Source organism: Typopeltis vanoorti, chromosome 1 (assembly GCF_054136105.1).
Source record: "Typopeltis vanoorti isolate ZY-2024b chromosome 1, IOZ_Tvanoo_1.0, whole genome shotgun sequence".
Taxonomy (NCBI): Eukaryota; Metazoa; Arthropoda; class Arachnida; order Uropygi; family Thelyphonidae; genus Typopeltis; species Typopeltis vanoorti.
The window spans coordinates 17305379-17324191 of NC_143549.1; the positions used below are offsets into that span (position 1 = coordinate 17305379).

Consider the following 18813-nt stretch of genomic DNA (forward strand, 5'->3'; position numbering starts at 1 on the left):
CTGCAGTCCAGAATCTCAATCTATCCCTAATCTATATTCCATAATCCTGATATGAAAATTACAAATATGGCTATGCAGCTTTGTTTTAGTTTTAAAAGTGGTTAATTTTTATCTGCAAAATTATTCAAATTGATGGTAGTGATTCTGCAATGATGGATGGAGTTTAATAAAATTTAGTGGTTAAGACACCTATTAATGGACCAATCAGATCAATTTTGCTCTTTATTGGTTGTCAAAATTAGAAAAACTGTCTACTTTAAATAGTACCTAAACTGACAATCAAAAAATATGAATATCTTGACAGTATTCTTGTAGTTACATCATCCATTATCATGTTTGAACAAATAGAAACTTTAGACATAGTACCGCAGAAAATTTTATTTAGCCTAATTTTACCAAACCTGAATTCAACAATGACAAATTTCATTAAATTTATTTATGACAAGTAGGAATTATAATTCTGAATCATTTTTACCAGGAAAAATGATAGTTATAATGGGGAAAAAAATATATGAGTATGAGGGAATAAAACTAATATTTCAAATTGTTTTACAAAAATGGAATTATTTTGAATCAACTAGTCTTGAATTTTATGCTGACTGAAGAATGAAAATTACTACCCTACAACTATTCACATGAGCAATTATTCATGTACTTAGGTTTTCATAATTATTTGCATACAATAATTTGCCAGCCTGGTTGGATGAGTGGTTAGCATATCAGCTCTCCAACCAAAAGGCTGCGGGTTCGAATCCTGCCTTGGGACTGGATGTTTATTTATGAAAATACTAGTGGTGGTTGGTGGTAGATGGCGTTTGTGTAGATGAAGAAGGTAGTTGTGGCTGGTGGTGATGAGGAATTGTAGAGTAGGTGCCTTCCCTCAATGAGTCTTTGCCTGGAGGTGTTATGTAATAATAAGAAGGAATTTTCAATTCTCAACAATTCTTTAGTTTTGCAAGAGCCCTATCATGATCCTAGTCTACATTCCTTGATCGTTTATTTCTTACCTATCATATGATAAAACTGATTTTAAGACTGTCTTAATAATATTATTATATTGGGACTTCCACAGAGTTGTGACACTTTAAACCATACAAAATCTATCAATCAACATCACTCATTTTCTGCTCTCACTCCACTTCCTATCCTCTTCAGGCAATACATTTCACATATTCTCCATGCACAAAAATTACCCTTCATTCTCTTGTTGCTTTCTTTTGCAACTTCTAGTGATAGCTCTCTTGTCCTCTCTTCAACTTGTTCTGCCATACAAAAAAAACTCTGTATTTTGGTAAATATCTCTCAACAACTTAAATGTCTCAATCATATCATTCCTTCATCTTCTATCTACCAAACTCTGCAGATGTGTCCTTAGAGTATACTAATAATCTATTATATACTAATTACTTATTTTCATATAAATTTACCATACTTATTTTTTTATAAATAAATTCTCTAATGCCTTCTATTCCTCAAAGGAAATAGGCAGAGCTCCTTTAGCCTTAGCTAATATTTTGAAGACTAGGGCAGTCAGTCTTCATCCTTGAAGGATTTACTGATAGCAAATCTGAGGCATAAGGGGCAGATTTCTCCAAAATGTCAAGAAATCGGCTCTTGTCTTTTAATTCATTCACAGTTTGCCCTTGTGAAGTATATCACAGCATTTCATGACAATGCAAGAGGCTAGAATAAAAGTCACCTAATTGTAAAGTTTTGGCTCTAGTTGTAAGAAATGCCCACAAAATGGTGGCTGATGACAAGTTCTTTGTCTCAGGGAATACAACCAAGATACTGGAATGATTAAGAAGGCAAAGAAGTGATAATGAGTAAATAAAAAAATTTCCAGTAAAGAGCTTTTTGTGCAAGAGCACTGGTCAGGCGTTACTGCTAAAACCAAGAGAAAGTTTCTAATTCTAATGAAAGATGAAGACTTTGTCACTCTAGATAGACTTAAGCCCTTTTTCAAATATGCTGTTAAAGGTGCTTGTAAAATACAATGGTTTCATTTTCAAAAGGAGACCCTGTTTTACAAAGAAACAGTCAGTGAAGACATGGAAGATTTCATCCATCTTGATTTCATGGCACTTCAAACAGAAAGGAACCTTGCACTTCTGGTCCACAATGAGACCAAAGCTGAAATATCTGAAATATCTAAAATATCTTCCCTATTCATCATAGCTTCTTCAAAAATCTTCCTCACTCTGATGGTTTTTTAAACAGAAACTGTAACTGAGGTACTCATAATACAATGAGTCTGATGACAATGAAACTGCTTGTTTATGAAAGTGAATCAGACTAATAATAGTACTGTTGTTCAGTTTGTAACTTAAGAGAGAGCCTTCATTGTTCGTTCTTTAAAAATATAGATTGCATGGAGTGTACTGGGGAACAATTTTTCACAGAAATGCTTTGAGATATTTATGGACAAAAAGAAAAAATGCACTTAGTTTCTTAAAACCATTTCTGCAGAAGACTATTCTCCAACACCAACTACAGGTGCAGAGCAAAACTCAGATGCATCCCATTAAGAACTCTGTGCTTTTTCTTTCAAGTAATTCTTTAATAATAATAACAATATCTTCTTCATTCTTGGTGTAATTTTTTCAATTTTTTATAATGACTATCATTAAATGTTTATACTAATAAAATAATTAAAGGTTTTAACCTGTATTTATCTCCGTTGTCTTAGTAGCCTAAAGCATTATGCTTGTGAGCCCAGGAGGTATAAGTGAAATTTCTTTTAAAGAAATCACTAATAACCAAATACTGATTATACTAACTGAGCTCAGTTTTTCTACACGTAGGTGTAAGCATGGGTAAGGAAATAACATTAATTGGCTTATTACATGCCATCTGGAATTTACTATATTTAATAAATTTTGACTTCAATTTACTAAAAACTAGTCTTTTGTCACTTGTACCTCTTGGCTTCTAAGTATCTTGTTTATGGCTCCTCAATTAACAATGGAAACAGTATAAAACACTAGCTTATACCTGATTTAACATCAGATCTATGGTTCTAAGTACTGATCAGATTCATATAATTAGTTTAACAGTTAAGCTTTGTCTTGCTCATTTTAGGATTCCATTCATACTAGACAGATTTAATGTTTAAAAAGACTGTTCCCTTTGGCTTTATCATATATGTTTTTAGAGATCAACAAACTTAAATAGAAATCATCATTATATTTTCATGAATTCTCAATTATTTCTTGTAAAAATGAAAATCTGATATTGAAATTCTGAATTAACTGAAATAATTTTAAAATAACTATATAAAGAAAAGGCTATTTTTTTTCTTTAGCTATCTATTCTACATAAAAAAAGGGCTACTTCTTTTTGTAAACTGTCCTGACAACAGATCTTAACTTATGTTTAAAATATTTCCTAATACATGATAATGCATTTGTACAGTTAGTTATTAGTGGTGACTAAGATTGGTTTGTTTTCCATATGCCTTCTCCCAAGATTCTATATATTGCTTCTTTCTTTGTTCTCTGTGAGCAAAATATTCCGGATACTGAGCTTTTTCTAAAGGATGCCAATAATCCAGTACCTGGGGAGGATAATAATAAAAATAAGAGCATTAAATGAAGGTATTCATATCCACATGCATCATACATTCATTATTGTGAAATGAATTATGTTACTCATTTCATAATAATGTGTTTTATGTAAAACACATAGATTTATCTGCTTCACAATAATAATGTATGTAACACATACGTCCTTCAAACATTTAGTTAACATATATCAAATATATTGGAGTATTAAAAATACAGTTTTACAATGTTCCCTACAATCTATAGGGAAAGATTTCATTATAGCAAAGTTGAAAGGACCACAGTAATAGTTCATTACATAGTTTGTACTCAAGTGAAAAAATTCTTTAGCATAGAATTACAACAGAGCTGTGGTCAGCAGTTTGTTATAGTGAGAGTAAATTGTATTTACTCTCACTATAGCAATTGTATTTATTTAATCATGAGGATATAAGTTTGAGGTGTAGCAGAAACATAAAATGTATATATCGAATACTGACCTTTCTATCTTGAATGATAATACCAAGCATTGGCCCTTCCATTTTCCTCTTGGGTAGTACTCAACTGCTCGGTAAATTTTTCAGTCAAAGTCTATGTTTCACTTCCATATGTCATTGCTGGAAGTATACAACTGTTGAATAGTTTTTGTTTAAAGCAGATTGGGATGTTTCCTTTGGATGCTTCATTTGAAAAATTTAACAATCCTTCAAAATAATTCCTCCAGAAATATCTTCATCTTTAGTTTTTGTGTAATTTTTTTTTCAAACTGTGATGTGTCTTTATACTATTATTTTCTACAATTTCCAAGATTTTTTTTCAATAACCCCCAGAACATTATTATTATTATTATTATTATGTAACACCTCCAGGGAGTCCAAAGACTCATAAAGGAAGGACACCTACTCTACAACTCTTTGTCTCCATCACTCCAACCACCACAACTACCTTCATCACCTACACGAACGCCATCTACCATTGACCACCACCACTAGTATTTTCACAGACAATCACAAACATCTATGCCCATGGTGGATTTGAACCCACAGCCTTTGGGCTGGAGAGCAGATACGCTAATCACTTGGCCAACCAAGCCGGCAGTACTCAATTTATGCCAATACAGAAGATATTCATCTTCTATATAATTACGAAAATTTGGTATACACATTTCTTTTCAGTGTAACATCCATTTTAATCCTACTAAACACACTAAGTGCTGGTTGCTTCATATTTTAAACTTTCTGGGCCCAATCTAAAAACATCAATATCAATGATAACATAACTGATTATTTTTGTTGTTGTTTTGTATTATGTGTATGTTCTCTCCATGTGAATTTATCTGCACTTTCATGCTGCAATAAACTGTTAATAATGAACAGTATGTGACCATCTACAAGGTAGTACTTGACAGTTGTGAGTTGAGAAGGTGGGGGAAGGAGGGCATTGGACATTTGGAAGAACTAGTGTTTGCTGAGCGAGCAGTCAAGATGGAGTAGGTATAGCTGAGGATCAGAGAGAGAGAGAGTAAAACAGGTTGTGAAAGGACAGAGGGAAGATGACACAAAATTGTAGATGTAATTATGGAAGAACAAAGTGATGGAATGCATAAAGATGTGAATGAGAGGAATGATAGGAATATGAATGGAAATGGGAGTGATCAGACTGAAGATAAAGGTGTAGTATAACAACTATAGTAGGGAATAATGGTATGGTAGGACGACCTCAGAGAGGGGGGGGGGGGAGAACAAGAAGCAATAGGGATTGTTTTGATTGTATACCTAATGTAAGGAGCAATAGAAATAAGGGAATGGAGATTGTTGCATTGATTGTGTCAATATACCCCCAAGATAATTCATGTAAGCAAAACTTGATTGTCTGACAATTATATATACTGTCAGGAATAAAACCAAAAGGATATACAGTTTTCATTTTCTAGAAGGAAAGGAAGATGAAACAAGGAGGGGACTACTGTTAATGATAGCAGAGGAAATGCATCTATTTACAGTGGAAGTTAAAAATGGTAGTACATGTGAAGATTCCGATTCTGCTTGATGTAAAGCTGAAATTAAGAGAATAGTATATCTAAATAGTATGCTGCTTTATGCCACAGAAAATAGAGTACTGACTGTAAAATGCTAAGGGAAAATTGGTTGGGTATGTTGAAAGAAAATAATCCCAATGGGATTTTAATTATAGGAATGTGGCTTGGAAAGAGATGGTCTATGGAGACAAGGCGAGTGAATTTATTGAATTTCCAAGGAATAACTATTTTAAGCAGCATGTGATGGAAGCAACTCCAGGTTTTGGAATGACAAATTTTATGATATCCTCACTGAATGTGGCTGTTAATGAGGTATCAATACTGTTGCCTTGTTGGCAAGTGTGATCATAAGGTACTAGCTTTGGAAGTGGTGAAACAGAAGATTACAGTCAAAAAAAAAAAAGGGACACACACACACACACAGGGTAGTTCAAAATTCCATGTACAAACTTTGAGGGGAGATAGAGAACATCAAAATCAACCATATTCACATAGGAAAGCATGACCGAAAACGCCACCCGAAAGTGATAGGTGGCGCTGTTTGACAGCGCTCCAGGTGAGCAATTGGGGCTTCCTCGTTCAAGTTTTCGACGTCGTATGACGTTTTACAAGTGCATGTCTGCCATCTGTAATATGTCGTTTTACAGATGGCAGACATGCACATCGTTTAAGGGTTAGCTGACGGTAATGGACGAGCCGCTGTAGGAACGTATCATGAAAGGTACCCACCCAAACAGACGTGTATGCATCACCAAATGTTTGCACATTTGCATCAGAATTTGTGTGACTATGGATCATTCAAGGATTGCAGGCATGATAGTGGGCGGCCACAATCAATGCGAAATCCCGCCATGTTGCATGCGATGGACAATAATCCAGAGACAAACACACATGCCGTTGCCTCTGCTATAGGAGTATCTCGATCCAGTGTATTGTGCGTTTTGCACACTGAGTCCTCACATCCATTTCATCGGCAACAGGTCCAGTTACTGATGGCCGAAGATTATCCTCGACGTGTGGAATTCACACAGTGGTTTCTGCAGAAAAGTGCCGCAGACCCAGATTTTCCAATTGTTGTTTTGTTCTCGGATGAAGCTTCATTTACTCACGAAGGGGTCTTCAATCACCACAATGCTCATGTGTGGGCCCATGAGAACTCACACAGTGTTGTGCGATCACATGCTGCACAACAACACTTCACCATTAATGTATGGGCAGGTATCATTGCTGACTGCTTAGTTGGCCCAAACCTGTTACTACCCTGACTAGACTCCCAGAAGTATTAGACCTTTCTGGAAGAAGTTCTGTCAGATTTACTGAACAACATTCCAATGACTGCATCAGCAGATGTGGTTCCAGCACGATGGGGCTTCAGTCCATTTTGGCATTTCTGTGCATCAGTATTTTGACAGGTCCTTTGGGGCTCGATGGATTGGGCATGGCAGACCCGTCGCATGGTTCCCCATGCTCACCTAATTTATCAAGCATCGATTTCTTTTGAAGGACCCTTAAAGCCATGGTATACGAAATGCTTATTGCCTCTGACATGGCAACCTTGTGGCAACAATCACCATCTCCAGTGCTAATATCCGGGAAACTCCAGGTATTTTCGAAAATGTGCAGCAATCAATGAGTCATCGGTTTCAGGCATGCATCACTGCTAATGGTCCTAACTTTGAGCACCTGATGTGAAACCATATTATGTACCCAACTACTATTGAACTGTTCAGTTATGCCTAATAAAGTTTTTTACACTATTTGCCTGTGTTATTTCTGTATCTTTGTGTCATTGTTAGTACTTTCTGGTGGCGTTTCCAATCATGCTTTACTATGTGAATATGGTTGATTTTGATGTTCTCTACTTCCCCTCAAAGTTTATACGTGGAATTTTGAACCACCCTGCACGCACACGCACACACACATATGGAATTATTAGGTGGGTGATTATAAGAAGCCCTGAAGTCAATTAACATGAACATATTGGATTGACAAGCTGTACAGAAAATATGTTAATAGTGCACAGGAATTGATAAGGCAGTACTTGATACAAGCAATGCATAACTGCATACCAAGAGTTAAGAGAATACACATGGATGAGTGAAATGGCTGAATAGTGAAATCAAGCAAGCAGTATTGAAAAAGTTATGGAGAAAATACAAGACAGTAGTGAGTAGATGCACGAGGAGTATAAAATGCAGGCTAGAAAGTAACAAGTATGGTAATGAACTGTGATTTGTATTCCACCCATTGATGTTGCACCCAGTAGTTTCTCAGAATGTTGCCAACATGATGTTTCGACAAGTATATCACCAGAATGTAATTTCTTAAGTTTTGGGGGGGGTCCTGCCAGTCCTAAACCCTCTTGAATAAAGAAGGGTGTCATTTTCCCTATTGAGTTTTCACATGTTGCATGGATGATCAAAAACAGTGGGACATTTATACTCGTATCATATATGTTTTGTTTCTTACTTCTGTTACCAAATGCTGTATCTATAGTATTGGTTTGAGGTTGACATGTTTGAGGTTGACACCTTCAACCTCAAACATTTCAAGGATGCTAACAAAGGCATCCTTGAAATGTTTGAGGTTGAAGTATTCATCCTTAAGAGGTTTTTGGTTCAGTGCCAGAGCTCCCTGCCCACAACAGAGTTACACATAGACACCCACTGACCAGCAAGCAATGACTGTACTTGAGAGTGGAATGCCAAGGCTAAGAAGTAGAGTTTTTATCTTGTTTCATATCTCTTCTCTTTTTCATCATGTTTATGGTTTCCTGCGAAAGTCTGTTTTCTTTATTTTTTGCTGATGTACTCTTAAAATTATTTGCAGATGTTACTATGATATCTGTTATTGCTTGATCCTTCCTACTTATTATATAACACCTCCAGGGAAACCAGACTCATCGAGGAGGATATCTACTCTACAACTCTGTCTCCACCACTCGACCAACTGCAACTACCTTCATCATCTGCACCAACGCCACCTACCGCTGACACCTGTGAAAGTGGTTGTGTCTGTGAAAACACTACCACTAGTATTTTCACAGAGACAATCACAAACATCCATGCCCACAGCAGGATTTGAACCCACAGCCTTTTCACTGGAGAGCAAATGTGCTAACCACTCGGTCAACCAGGCTGGCTAAAACAGTTACTCTACTACTGATGATAATTTTGAACTACCAATAACCTATAAAGAAGTATCTGAAGCTACATACCAAATGAAAAACTGAAAAGCTCCAGGAGAAGATGAAATTCAAATTGAGCTAGAGATTGCTGGTGAAGAATTAATAAAACATCTAACAAATCTTATCAACTTATGTAGAGAAATATAAATTGTGTAGAGAAAATATCTACAATCTGGAATGATGCAATATAGTAGTCCCCACATCCCTTATCTGCGAGTTTGCTTTCTGTGGTTTCAGTTACTCAAGGTCAATCCTGGTCTGAAAATATTAAATGAAAAATTTCAGAAAGAAGCAATTCGTAAGTTTTAACCCTGCGGAGGTCACAATCATAAAAATTGCAGCTTAGGTCGCGTGTATCTGAGAAATACATTCATTACTATTATGTGCTAAAATGTGATGAAACTTTAAAAAAAAACACTGCAAATATAATACATGGTTTATTTATTTTCAGTTACAATCTAGAAATTATTGAAGAAAGATACAAAACAAAAAAATAAAACTAAACCAACACTATACTGACATCAGTATAGTGTTGGTTTAGTTTGCGATATCTCTCAGATACAATTTACTATCAAATGTCACTTTCGCATTCGACTCGAGTAACATTCGCTGAATCTCTTCAACATCTGATGGATTATCCAGTTGATATATTTTTCGAGCCATTTTCAACAGTAAATTAAAAAAAAAAAAAAAAACTATACTGACATCAGAGTTCGTGGTATCTCTCAGATACAATTTACTATCAAATATCATACACCTTTACATAACCCATGTTAAACCAAAACTGACTGCATAAACAGTGCAGAATATCACTTGTAATACATGCATGTGCAGCTAGTCATGACCACGTGTAAGAATATTTATTTTAAACGATCTGTTTGTATCTGTCAGATCAGCTGCGACCTCTGCAGGGATCAATTGTGTTCTGAGTAGCATGATGAAATCTCATGCTGTTGCGCTTGTCGTGCTACCCAGGATGTGAATCATCCCTTTGTCCAGCGTATCCATGCTCTACTGCATATGCTACCCACCCATTAGTCACTTGGTAGCCATCTCAGTTATCAGCTTGACTGTTGCGATATCATAGTGCTTGTGTTCAAAGTAACCCTTATTTTACTTAATAATGGCCCCAAAGTGCAAGAGTGGTGAGCTGGCAATTCAGATATGCCAAAGAGAAGCTGTAAAGTGCTTCCTTTAAGTGACAAGGTAAAAGTTCTTGACTTCACAAGGAAAGAAAAAAAATCATTGCTAAAATTCCAATCACATTCTTACTATGCCTAATTTATAAATTAAACTTTATCCCAAGTATAGGAAAAAAAACAGTATATATAAGGTTCAGTTATCCACAGTTTCAGGCATCCACTATGGGTCTTGGAACGTATCCCCAGTGGATAAGGGGAGGACTACTGTATTAATATCAATTTGTATTAAAAAAAAATTAAAAAATTTTTAATACAAATTGATTTTAGTACTTAATTTAAAAAAAAAAAAGAAGCCAAAAATTACAGACCAATTAATTTATTATACGTTCTGTATAAAATACAAAAACAATAACTATGAGAATAACACCTATTCTTGATTTAAAACAACCATTAGAGCAGGCTGGATTTTGAAAGGGATATAGCACAATCGACCATATACATGCACTGAGGAAAATCATGGAAAAAAACAGAAGAATATCAAACACCTCTTTGTTTAGCATTTATATATTATGAAAAAGCCTTTGACAGTATTAAAACTTCTGCAATAATAGAAACTCTAGAAAAACAATTCATACCAAGTGAATATGTGGAAATGTTAAAAGAAATATACAAAAATGGAACAGCAACTATAAGACAACAAATAGAAAGCAACAAGATCCCTATACAAAAGGGGATAAGACAGGGAGATTCTATATCCCCTAAAATTTTTACAGTTGTACTTCAGGAGATTATTCAAAAATTAACTCGAGTTCCAAAGGCATGACAATAAAAAGTGAAAAATTAACTAATTTAAGATACACAGATGATATTGTATTAATTTCAGAATCAGCAAAAAACTTACAGGAAATTATGAATATACTGAACATAGAAAGCATGAAAATAGGTCTTAAATAAATAGAGAGAGAGAGAGATAGAGGGAAAAAAAAGTTATGTTCAATGGGTACTTAAGAGCAAAAACAATAAAACTTGATGAGTCAATAGAAAGTCTCCTCTTACGTGTACTTGGGACAACTATTTGACATTGAAAATGGATTACAGAATGAAATTAGAAGAATATAATTGGGCTGATATTCATTTGGGGAAATTGAACTACATCTTCAAAAATAACTTACCCATCTGCCTGAAAAGCAAAGTATTCAACCAATGCATATTACCAATACTTGCCTATGGCTCAGAAACCTGGGCACTAACTAAACAAATGGAAAAACAAATACTGGTGACAGAAAGAAGAATGGAGAGAATTATCCTAGGAATAACACTAATGGATAAAAAGAGGAAGGAAATGATCAAATCACAGACAAAAGTATTGGATGCAATAGAAATTGTAATAAGCGTCCAAATGGAGATGGGCAGGACATCTGTCTTGAGGAACAGACAATAGGCAGACCAGAAAAGTAACAGAATGGATACCAACTGGAAATAGAAGACAAGGCCACCCCAAAACAAGATGGGCAGATGAAATAGAAAAACTGGCTGGAAAGGGTGGAAGCTGAAGTGAAAAACTGTGGAAGCTGAAGACTGGGAAAATTCGAAGATCATGGGGGAGGCCTTCATCCAGCGGTGAATTGAAAATGGCCGAGAAAGAAGAAGAAGGCAGTTTCCTTACATAGTTCATATCAGATTGCTTTTAATTTTATCCAGTTCATCTAACAAATGGGTAACAGAAAAGCAGATCTTATGAGATCCGAATACAAGACTCCCGATAATACCCATTTTTTGTGATGAACGATAGTGCGAGGATGAGTGAATGTATCTAACAAACCAATTTTTGGATATACAGTAAAACCCCGTTTTTACGTTCCCGCAATTTATGTTTTCCTGCCATTTTCGTCATTTTCCGTTGGTCCTGTCTTAAGGCCTATTCTTACGATATATTGTTTTCCCACCATTAACAACTTGATGTGGATGTTATTTCCCGTGTTTTGCGTTTTTTTCTTGAGTGGCAATACTGATTTTCGAATCAATTTCTGCAGAAATCTGTGCATTTCTGTTCCCAGATGGCGTTGCTTTTGGCTGTAGTTTCGCTTCCGCCATCACGGTGACCTGCACGCTTGCAGCAGTAATGTAGTGATGAACAATACCGTGATTTTTCAATCACAGTACGAATCGATATTGCAGAATTTCTGCTATGTAATTTAGCGTGTAAAAGTTGCTTTCAAGTTGCGGTAGTGGATTATCCATGTTAGTAACATGGAGAAAAAAGACAGAAAATGTATTTCGGTAGAAGAAAAGATGGCAATTCTGCGACGTGTAAATTGGCATGCCGGAACATGTGTGCATTTAGCAAAAGATCTTGAACTCTCTGTGTCCAGTTTGAACACAACAGTAAAAAACAGGTCAAGCATTGAACTCAAGTCAAGCAATCTGGCGCTATGTCAAAAAATAAAAAAAATAAATAAATAAATAAAAAACGAAAAGCAGAAACAATCAACAATTAAAGATTTTTTTAAATAGATAAATGTAAGTACTGTAATTGTAAATTCATTTACTTTCAGTTATTAAATTTCGTAATCGAGTAGGTAGACTCACATACTAGTAGTAAGTCATATTTTAGCTTTTTTTAATGTTTTTTTTTACATTTCCTGCTATTTACACTTTTTTCCATCAGTCCCCTGAAAAGTGTAAAAAAGGGGTTTTACTGTAGGAGCAATTAATAATCCTACAGGTCATGTTGAATTTTCAGTTTATTGGAAACTGACCTTTACTGGTAGATACATTCACTCATCCTCCTACTATCATTCATTACAAAAAATGGATATTATCAATAACTATAGAATAACACATATGCGAACAGTTGATTCATCTAGATCGTACTCTCTTGCAATTTTGGCTTTGGTTATGCCTGCTTCATACTTATTTATCATATGCAACTTATCTTCTAAGCTGATTACTCTACGTTTATTCTTGATAGCTGCAGACTTGATATCATCCTTGTTTCTTTTAGCATTCATTGTAGGGGTAAATAAGAAGAGAAATAAATATCCACATGCACTTCAGGCAAAGGCGAACAGTTACTGGTGAGTAGGTGCTGTCAGATAAAAACAAAGCGCTACAAGAGAGCGATACCTAGAGAGTGGCGACTCGAACTGGTTGCATACGTAGTGGGCTACATCTTGCGGCCGCGATAATTCTAATTTGGAGCGCAATAATTGGAATTTTGGTATCAAATTATAAACCGTGATAAATCAAGAATCATGATAATCGAAACCGCGATAATCAAGGTATTCCTGTGTATATGTATGTGTATGTGTGTGTGTATTATTTATTTATTTTTAATCTACACAACCTACTAAATTGTTCGTTTGAACTCTTATGTAATATCATATAATTCAGTTGCAATCAAAACATGAACCAATATATACATGATTTATGACTTATTATTTTGATTAATCTTTTTGAATGTAGTTAACAGTCTATCTCCCTGATAATGTCTATGTAATGTTGGATTAAATATATTGGAGTTGTTGAATAAATTCTATATAAACAAAAATTATATAAAAACTGTGTGTAAGCCATGCACTGTATTTGCATGGCTTACACACAGATACTCAGTTTTTTATTACTTTCATTTCTGGAAATTTTCTCTGTTCTGAGTTATGCGATATTTCTTCCTTGCGGTGTGTGAGAGCATTCCAGTTACACAGAGTTCAGTGTATGCGCATGCGCTGTCATCGACAATCACAGCTGTGTTCCTGTTCATTTAAACTTTCCAATTGTTGTCGCGGTTATTGTGAACGGTGATAAATTTCTGCTGTTAAATTTTCTCTAAATTTCTTGGCAAATTATGGCTGAAAAACATCGGCATTGCTACAATATTGCATACAAGCTACGTGTGATTGTGATTGTATATGCTAAAGAATATTGAAACAGGGCTGCAGAGAGGCACCCCCCCCCCCCCGATTTAGAAGTAGGAAGAACTGATTTAGAAGAGGTTTCAAGTGTCTCTTCATTTAGCTCTGGAAATGAATTTCTGGGTTTTGATGAAGAAAGTACAAAAAAGGGGATGCATCTTATACGCTGGCAAATATGGTATACTGTTACTCATAAAAATACTACAAAAGAGTCCTGACCAAAGCTCACTTGCACAAATTATGTTAAAGGAAATTCACTATAGCAAACTATCCACTAGAAAAGTTATTCCTTTGGCCCGTATGCTATAATGACTCTAAGATCAAATAAATTTCAACCATATTTGGAAACTAATTTTATTAAAAAAACATTTGTAAAGGATATCCAAACACACAGTTGACTTCAGTATGGAAAACACCATTATTGATAAGTCTCCTCTAAATTTCCATAGGCATTATATCATTTTAAAAGAAATTTACTATAGGAAACCATATCACCTATTTTGAAATGAAGTGACTTAAAATTAACTTACCCAATCCGGACTATCTACATATCGTTCATAAGCTACACCCTTCGGTGAAGTAGAAACTATAATGAATTATGAAAATCCAAATTAACCACCAAAATTTAAGTGAACCAAATATTAATTAAATAATTAACATTTCAAAAATAAATCAGAAGATTTCTGTTCTCATTTAAAATGAGAACAGAACAATATTTTACAACTTTAGATTCTATGCAATAAGCTTTCTGTTCATTTTATAAATTTACTATGTAATTCGTAAAAAAACTGCATGTGAATAAACAAATTAATGGAATATGGTTTCACTAAGGCTGCACGAAAATATGCAGAAATTAGGGTAGTGTATTAAAGATGAATAAGAAACACTAGCTCCTCCATTATTACCTGCTGTACTAACAGCAAGCAGGTAATGGAAGACAGGGGATGAGGGAAGGGGTTCTGCCTTATTGAGAGATGCCCACTCAAGCTCGTGCATGCACACATGTGCGCACACACAAACAACCATTAAACATTGCCTTAAATTCATTCACGGTTAATGCACTCTCTGCTTTCAATGACAAACTATTCTGCTAGTTCACCTAAAGATTTAAAATCTAACTGTTAGGCCTCTGTTAACTACAATTCTACTAGACACACTTCTGCTCAGGAATGATTTTATTCTTTCCTATTTAAACCACAGAATACAGACTAAGGAGAAAGAATAAAACTTACTGAGGAAAATTCAATCCATGCACATAGTTTTTTTTCCAATCCCATCTACTTCTCATTAAACAATAACCTTGCATAAGTTATCCTATTGAATGTCTTAATAAAGTCTGAAAATCTTGCAGTGTATCCATTTCTTATAACATCCAACTCAGTCAACTTTATTGTAAAGAATTTGCCCAACCTTATCCTATAACTAGGATTAAGCTCACATATTCCCTCAAGAAGTTCGTGGTGAGAAGTATCTGCATGTGCATAAACTGCCAGTGGGAACTGTCTTTAGCATATGTATGCCACTTTCACAAATTTTATGTGGCAGGTTAGTTGTATGACTTGTAATGTATGTAGCAACTTTTGACAACTTGTATATGGGAAATATAGGACTTATGCATTATTTCAACCTTGGTATCTCTTCTGTATCAGGCTCCCACCGATGAAACCTCAATAAAGGTCAAAACCGATCTGGATAGTGGCCCTTCCCATAATGCATGACATTATACATATCTGTAAGGATATCTGACTCACATTATGGGATACTAAGTCAATTTATGTGAAGTTGCCTCCATCCCGCCGTGGGCATGGATGTTTGTGACTGTCTGTGGAAATACTAGTGGTGGCAGTCGGCAGTAGATGGCATTGGTGCAGTTGTGATCAATTGGTGGATTGTGAGTGGTGGAAGCAGAGCTGTAGAGTAGATGTCCCCCTCAATGAGTCTTTGGATTCCCTAGAGGTGACAAATAATAATAATAATAATATACAAGTAATCTAGTCGTGAAGTTACTTCACACGCAAACTTTAAATTATATATTTAGTTTAATCCTTTATCCAAGTGTAAGCAAACAAAATTTGCACCTGAAGTATCTTCAAGACTGGGGCAACTCATGGTAAAGGTGGACAGAACTTCACATCACTTGCCTTAGTATCCCATAATGCAAAGCACATCTCCTTGCAGACAAGTATAATGCTATACATTATGGGAAGGGTCACTACCCAGAGGGGGATACCAAGGTTGAAGCAATGCAGAAGTCATATTTACCTATACGAGTTGCCAAAAGGTGTTACACCTTATTATTAAATTACTCTGGATTAGAGAAAGACTGGATTATTAAATTACTCTGGATTAGAGAAAGATTGGAAGTTTTTTTTTTTCCCATTGGAAAAAAACTTCCAACTTCTTTCTCTAATTCAGAATAATTTAATAATAAGATGTGACACTTTTGGCAACTCGTATGGGTAAATATGACTTCTGCATTGCTTCAACCTTGGTATATCACCTCTGGGTATATCACCCTTCCCATAATGCATAGCATTATATATGTCCGCAAGGAGATATGCTTTGCATTATGGGATACTAAGGCAAGTGATGTGAAATTCTGGCCACCTTTACCACGAGTTGCCCTAGTCCTGAAGATACTTCAGGTGCAAACTTTGTTAGCTTACACTTGGATAAAGGATTAAATTAATATATAATTTATAGTCTAACCAAGTGGGGGAAAACTTCCAACATCTTTCTCTAATCCAGAGTAATTTAATAATAAAGTGACACCTTTTGGCAACTCGTATAGGTAAATATGACTTCTGCATTGCTTCAACCTTGGTATCACCTCTGGGTCTGGCTCCCTCTGAAGAGACCTCAATAAAGGTCAAAACCGGTCTGGGTAGTGATCCTTCCCATAATGCATAGTATTATACATGTCCGCAAAGAGAGGTGCTTTGCATTATGGGATACTAAGGTAAGTGATGTGAAGTTCGATCCATCTTTACCATGGCTTGCCCCAGTCCTGAAGATACTTCAGGTGCAAACTTTGTTTGCTTAAACTTGGATAAAGGATTAAACTAAATATATAATTTATAGCCTAAACAAGTAGGGAAAAAACTTCCAACATGCAAACGTTGTTTGCTTATGCTTTGATAAAGGATGAAACCAAGAATACACTTTCTTGGCATCTTTAATTTATAGTACAGGTAAGCCTCGTATAGCACAGTACTTATACAACGCGGTTTCGATATAATGCGGCCTACAAATTGTAGTAACCCTTCTTCAACGTGGTTTCAATAAAAACATGGTCTACAAATTGTAGTAACCCTTTATCTTTTCATATGTTTTTCACCATGCGAGTTAAAAATCAAATTTTATCTTCTTTAAATTTACGTGTCTGCCCGTATTGTGCATGTAGTTATAAGTAGCGAATTTTATATTAGGAGGAATGCCCTTTAGCATGCATGTACATCAACTGTTTGCCATATAAAGTGTTTGTTGTTGAAAATTGTCTTCGTTTTCTGCCAGGAAAGCGCATTAAAAATCATAAGTGTGTTAATCTCAAGCTGAGCACTTTATTTTCTAGTGAGTTGCATAATTAATATATAATGCATTTTTTATGTAAAAAATTTATTTTTATAGTAATGGCTGCAAACTGCAACAAAAGGAAAAAATCAACATTGAAAACAAAATTCATTTCTCTCAAAGAAAAAATTAAAATCGTGGATCGGTTGAAAAATGGAGAAAAACCAGGAGTTGTTGCAAGGATCCTCTGACCAGGTCCTCCATATTATGCAGTGCACCAATGTAAAACCTTTATATTTCTATATTTAAGCATTTCTGGTCGAATATCATCTACTCCAGCTGCTATACTATATTTAAGCATTTCTGGTCGAATATCATCTACTGCCTTTCCACATTTAAAGTTTATGATGGCCTTTTTCAATCTCAAGTATTGATATGTTCTGTTTGAATGGCTCTTGAAAATGTTCTAACATGGTTCTGTCACTGTTTGTTTCTTTTAAGAGTTTTTCAAACACTTTCCTCTATTTCTAACTTTTTCAATAACTTTCAGAATATTTTAACACTTCTCTGATGTTTATCTTCAACATTTTTACGAACATGACTTTTGTTTAGCTACTTTTACACATAGCTTAGCTCTCTTACATTTTTCTCTGTATTCTTTTAATATGATGTGATATAATATAATAAAACTGTCATTATGAGCAAACGCAGCATCATATAAATTTGCATTTGTCACAGAAAACCATTGTATGTGGATCGTTGTGAACAAAATGCTGCAAGGTGGGTCTTACTGTACAATTCCTTATCTAATATTATTTACTCTACAACCAAACTTTCTATAAGAACCTTCGGTATTTTTTCATATGTCCCCAGTATAAGGGATGGGAATAATTTTGTAATCTTGTGTGTTGACTGCAGGTGGAATGGTGTGTATGTGTGTGTTGGGGGGGGGGGGGGGAATATAGTGTTTGTAAGCTAAAAAAGGTGTTGTAAAGCTTCCTGACTTGTGTGGCAAGGGATCTTTTATTGAAACAAGTAGCCCTGTCTCTCTCTGTGTAGGTCTTTTGAAGATGCCATACCATTGGGATGGGCAATGGCATGACTGTTTATGTAAAAACCTTCCAGAGAGAGAGAGAAGGAGACAGTTTGTTTGTGTATGTGCGAGTTTCCTATAAACAGAAAAGATAATGAGCCATTTGGTAGTAGTTTAGGTAGTATTCCGGAAGGAGAGTCAGTTGTTAATTTTTTTTATCTCTATCATGAATTTTGAATGCTGGCTGTCTTTGATCATTTCAGATAATATTATCATCTTTGGCATTCCATGATGAGTCTTGCTACTCCATGGAAGTCCTGAATCATTATCATCACAATGATAATATTTTTGGATGGTGTCTATTATGTACTAAAAACATATCTAATTTTCTAGGAAAGAAAAAGAGCAAACACATCATCTATAGTTGTGTTAAGTGCTTGGTTTTCTAGA

General features: G+C 35.2%; 1 protein-coding gene across 1 annotated transcript in view; it reads right to left on the minus strand.

Moving 5' to 3' along the window:
- Positions 1-209: 209 nt before the first annotated feature.
- The window catches only part of ND-B22 (NADH dehydrogenase (ubiquinone) B22 subunit), a 65361-nt gene continuing 46757 nt past the window's right edge, over positions 210-18813 (minus strand). The window contains exons 3-4 of the mRNA XM_090396814.1: positions 14351-14406; positions 210-3556 (exon numbers count right to left, since the gene is read on the minus strand). Coding sequence (XP_090252940.1) covers positions 3422-3556; positions 14351-14406 — 191 coding nt within the window. The 3' untranslated portion in view covers positions 210-3421. The remainder of the gene's footprint in view (positions 3557-14350; positions 14407-18813) is intronic.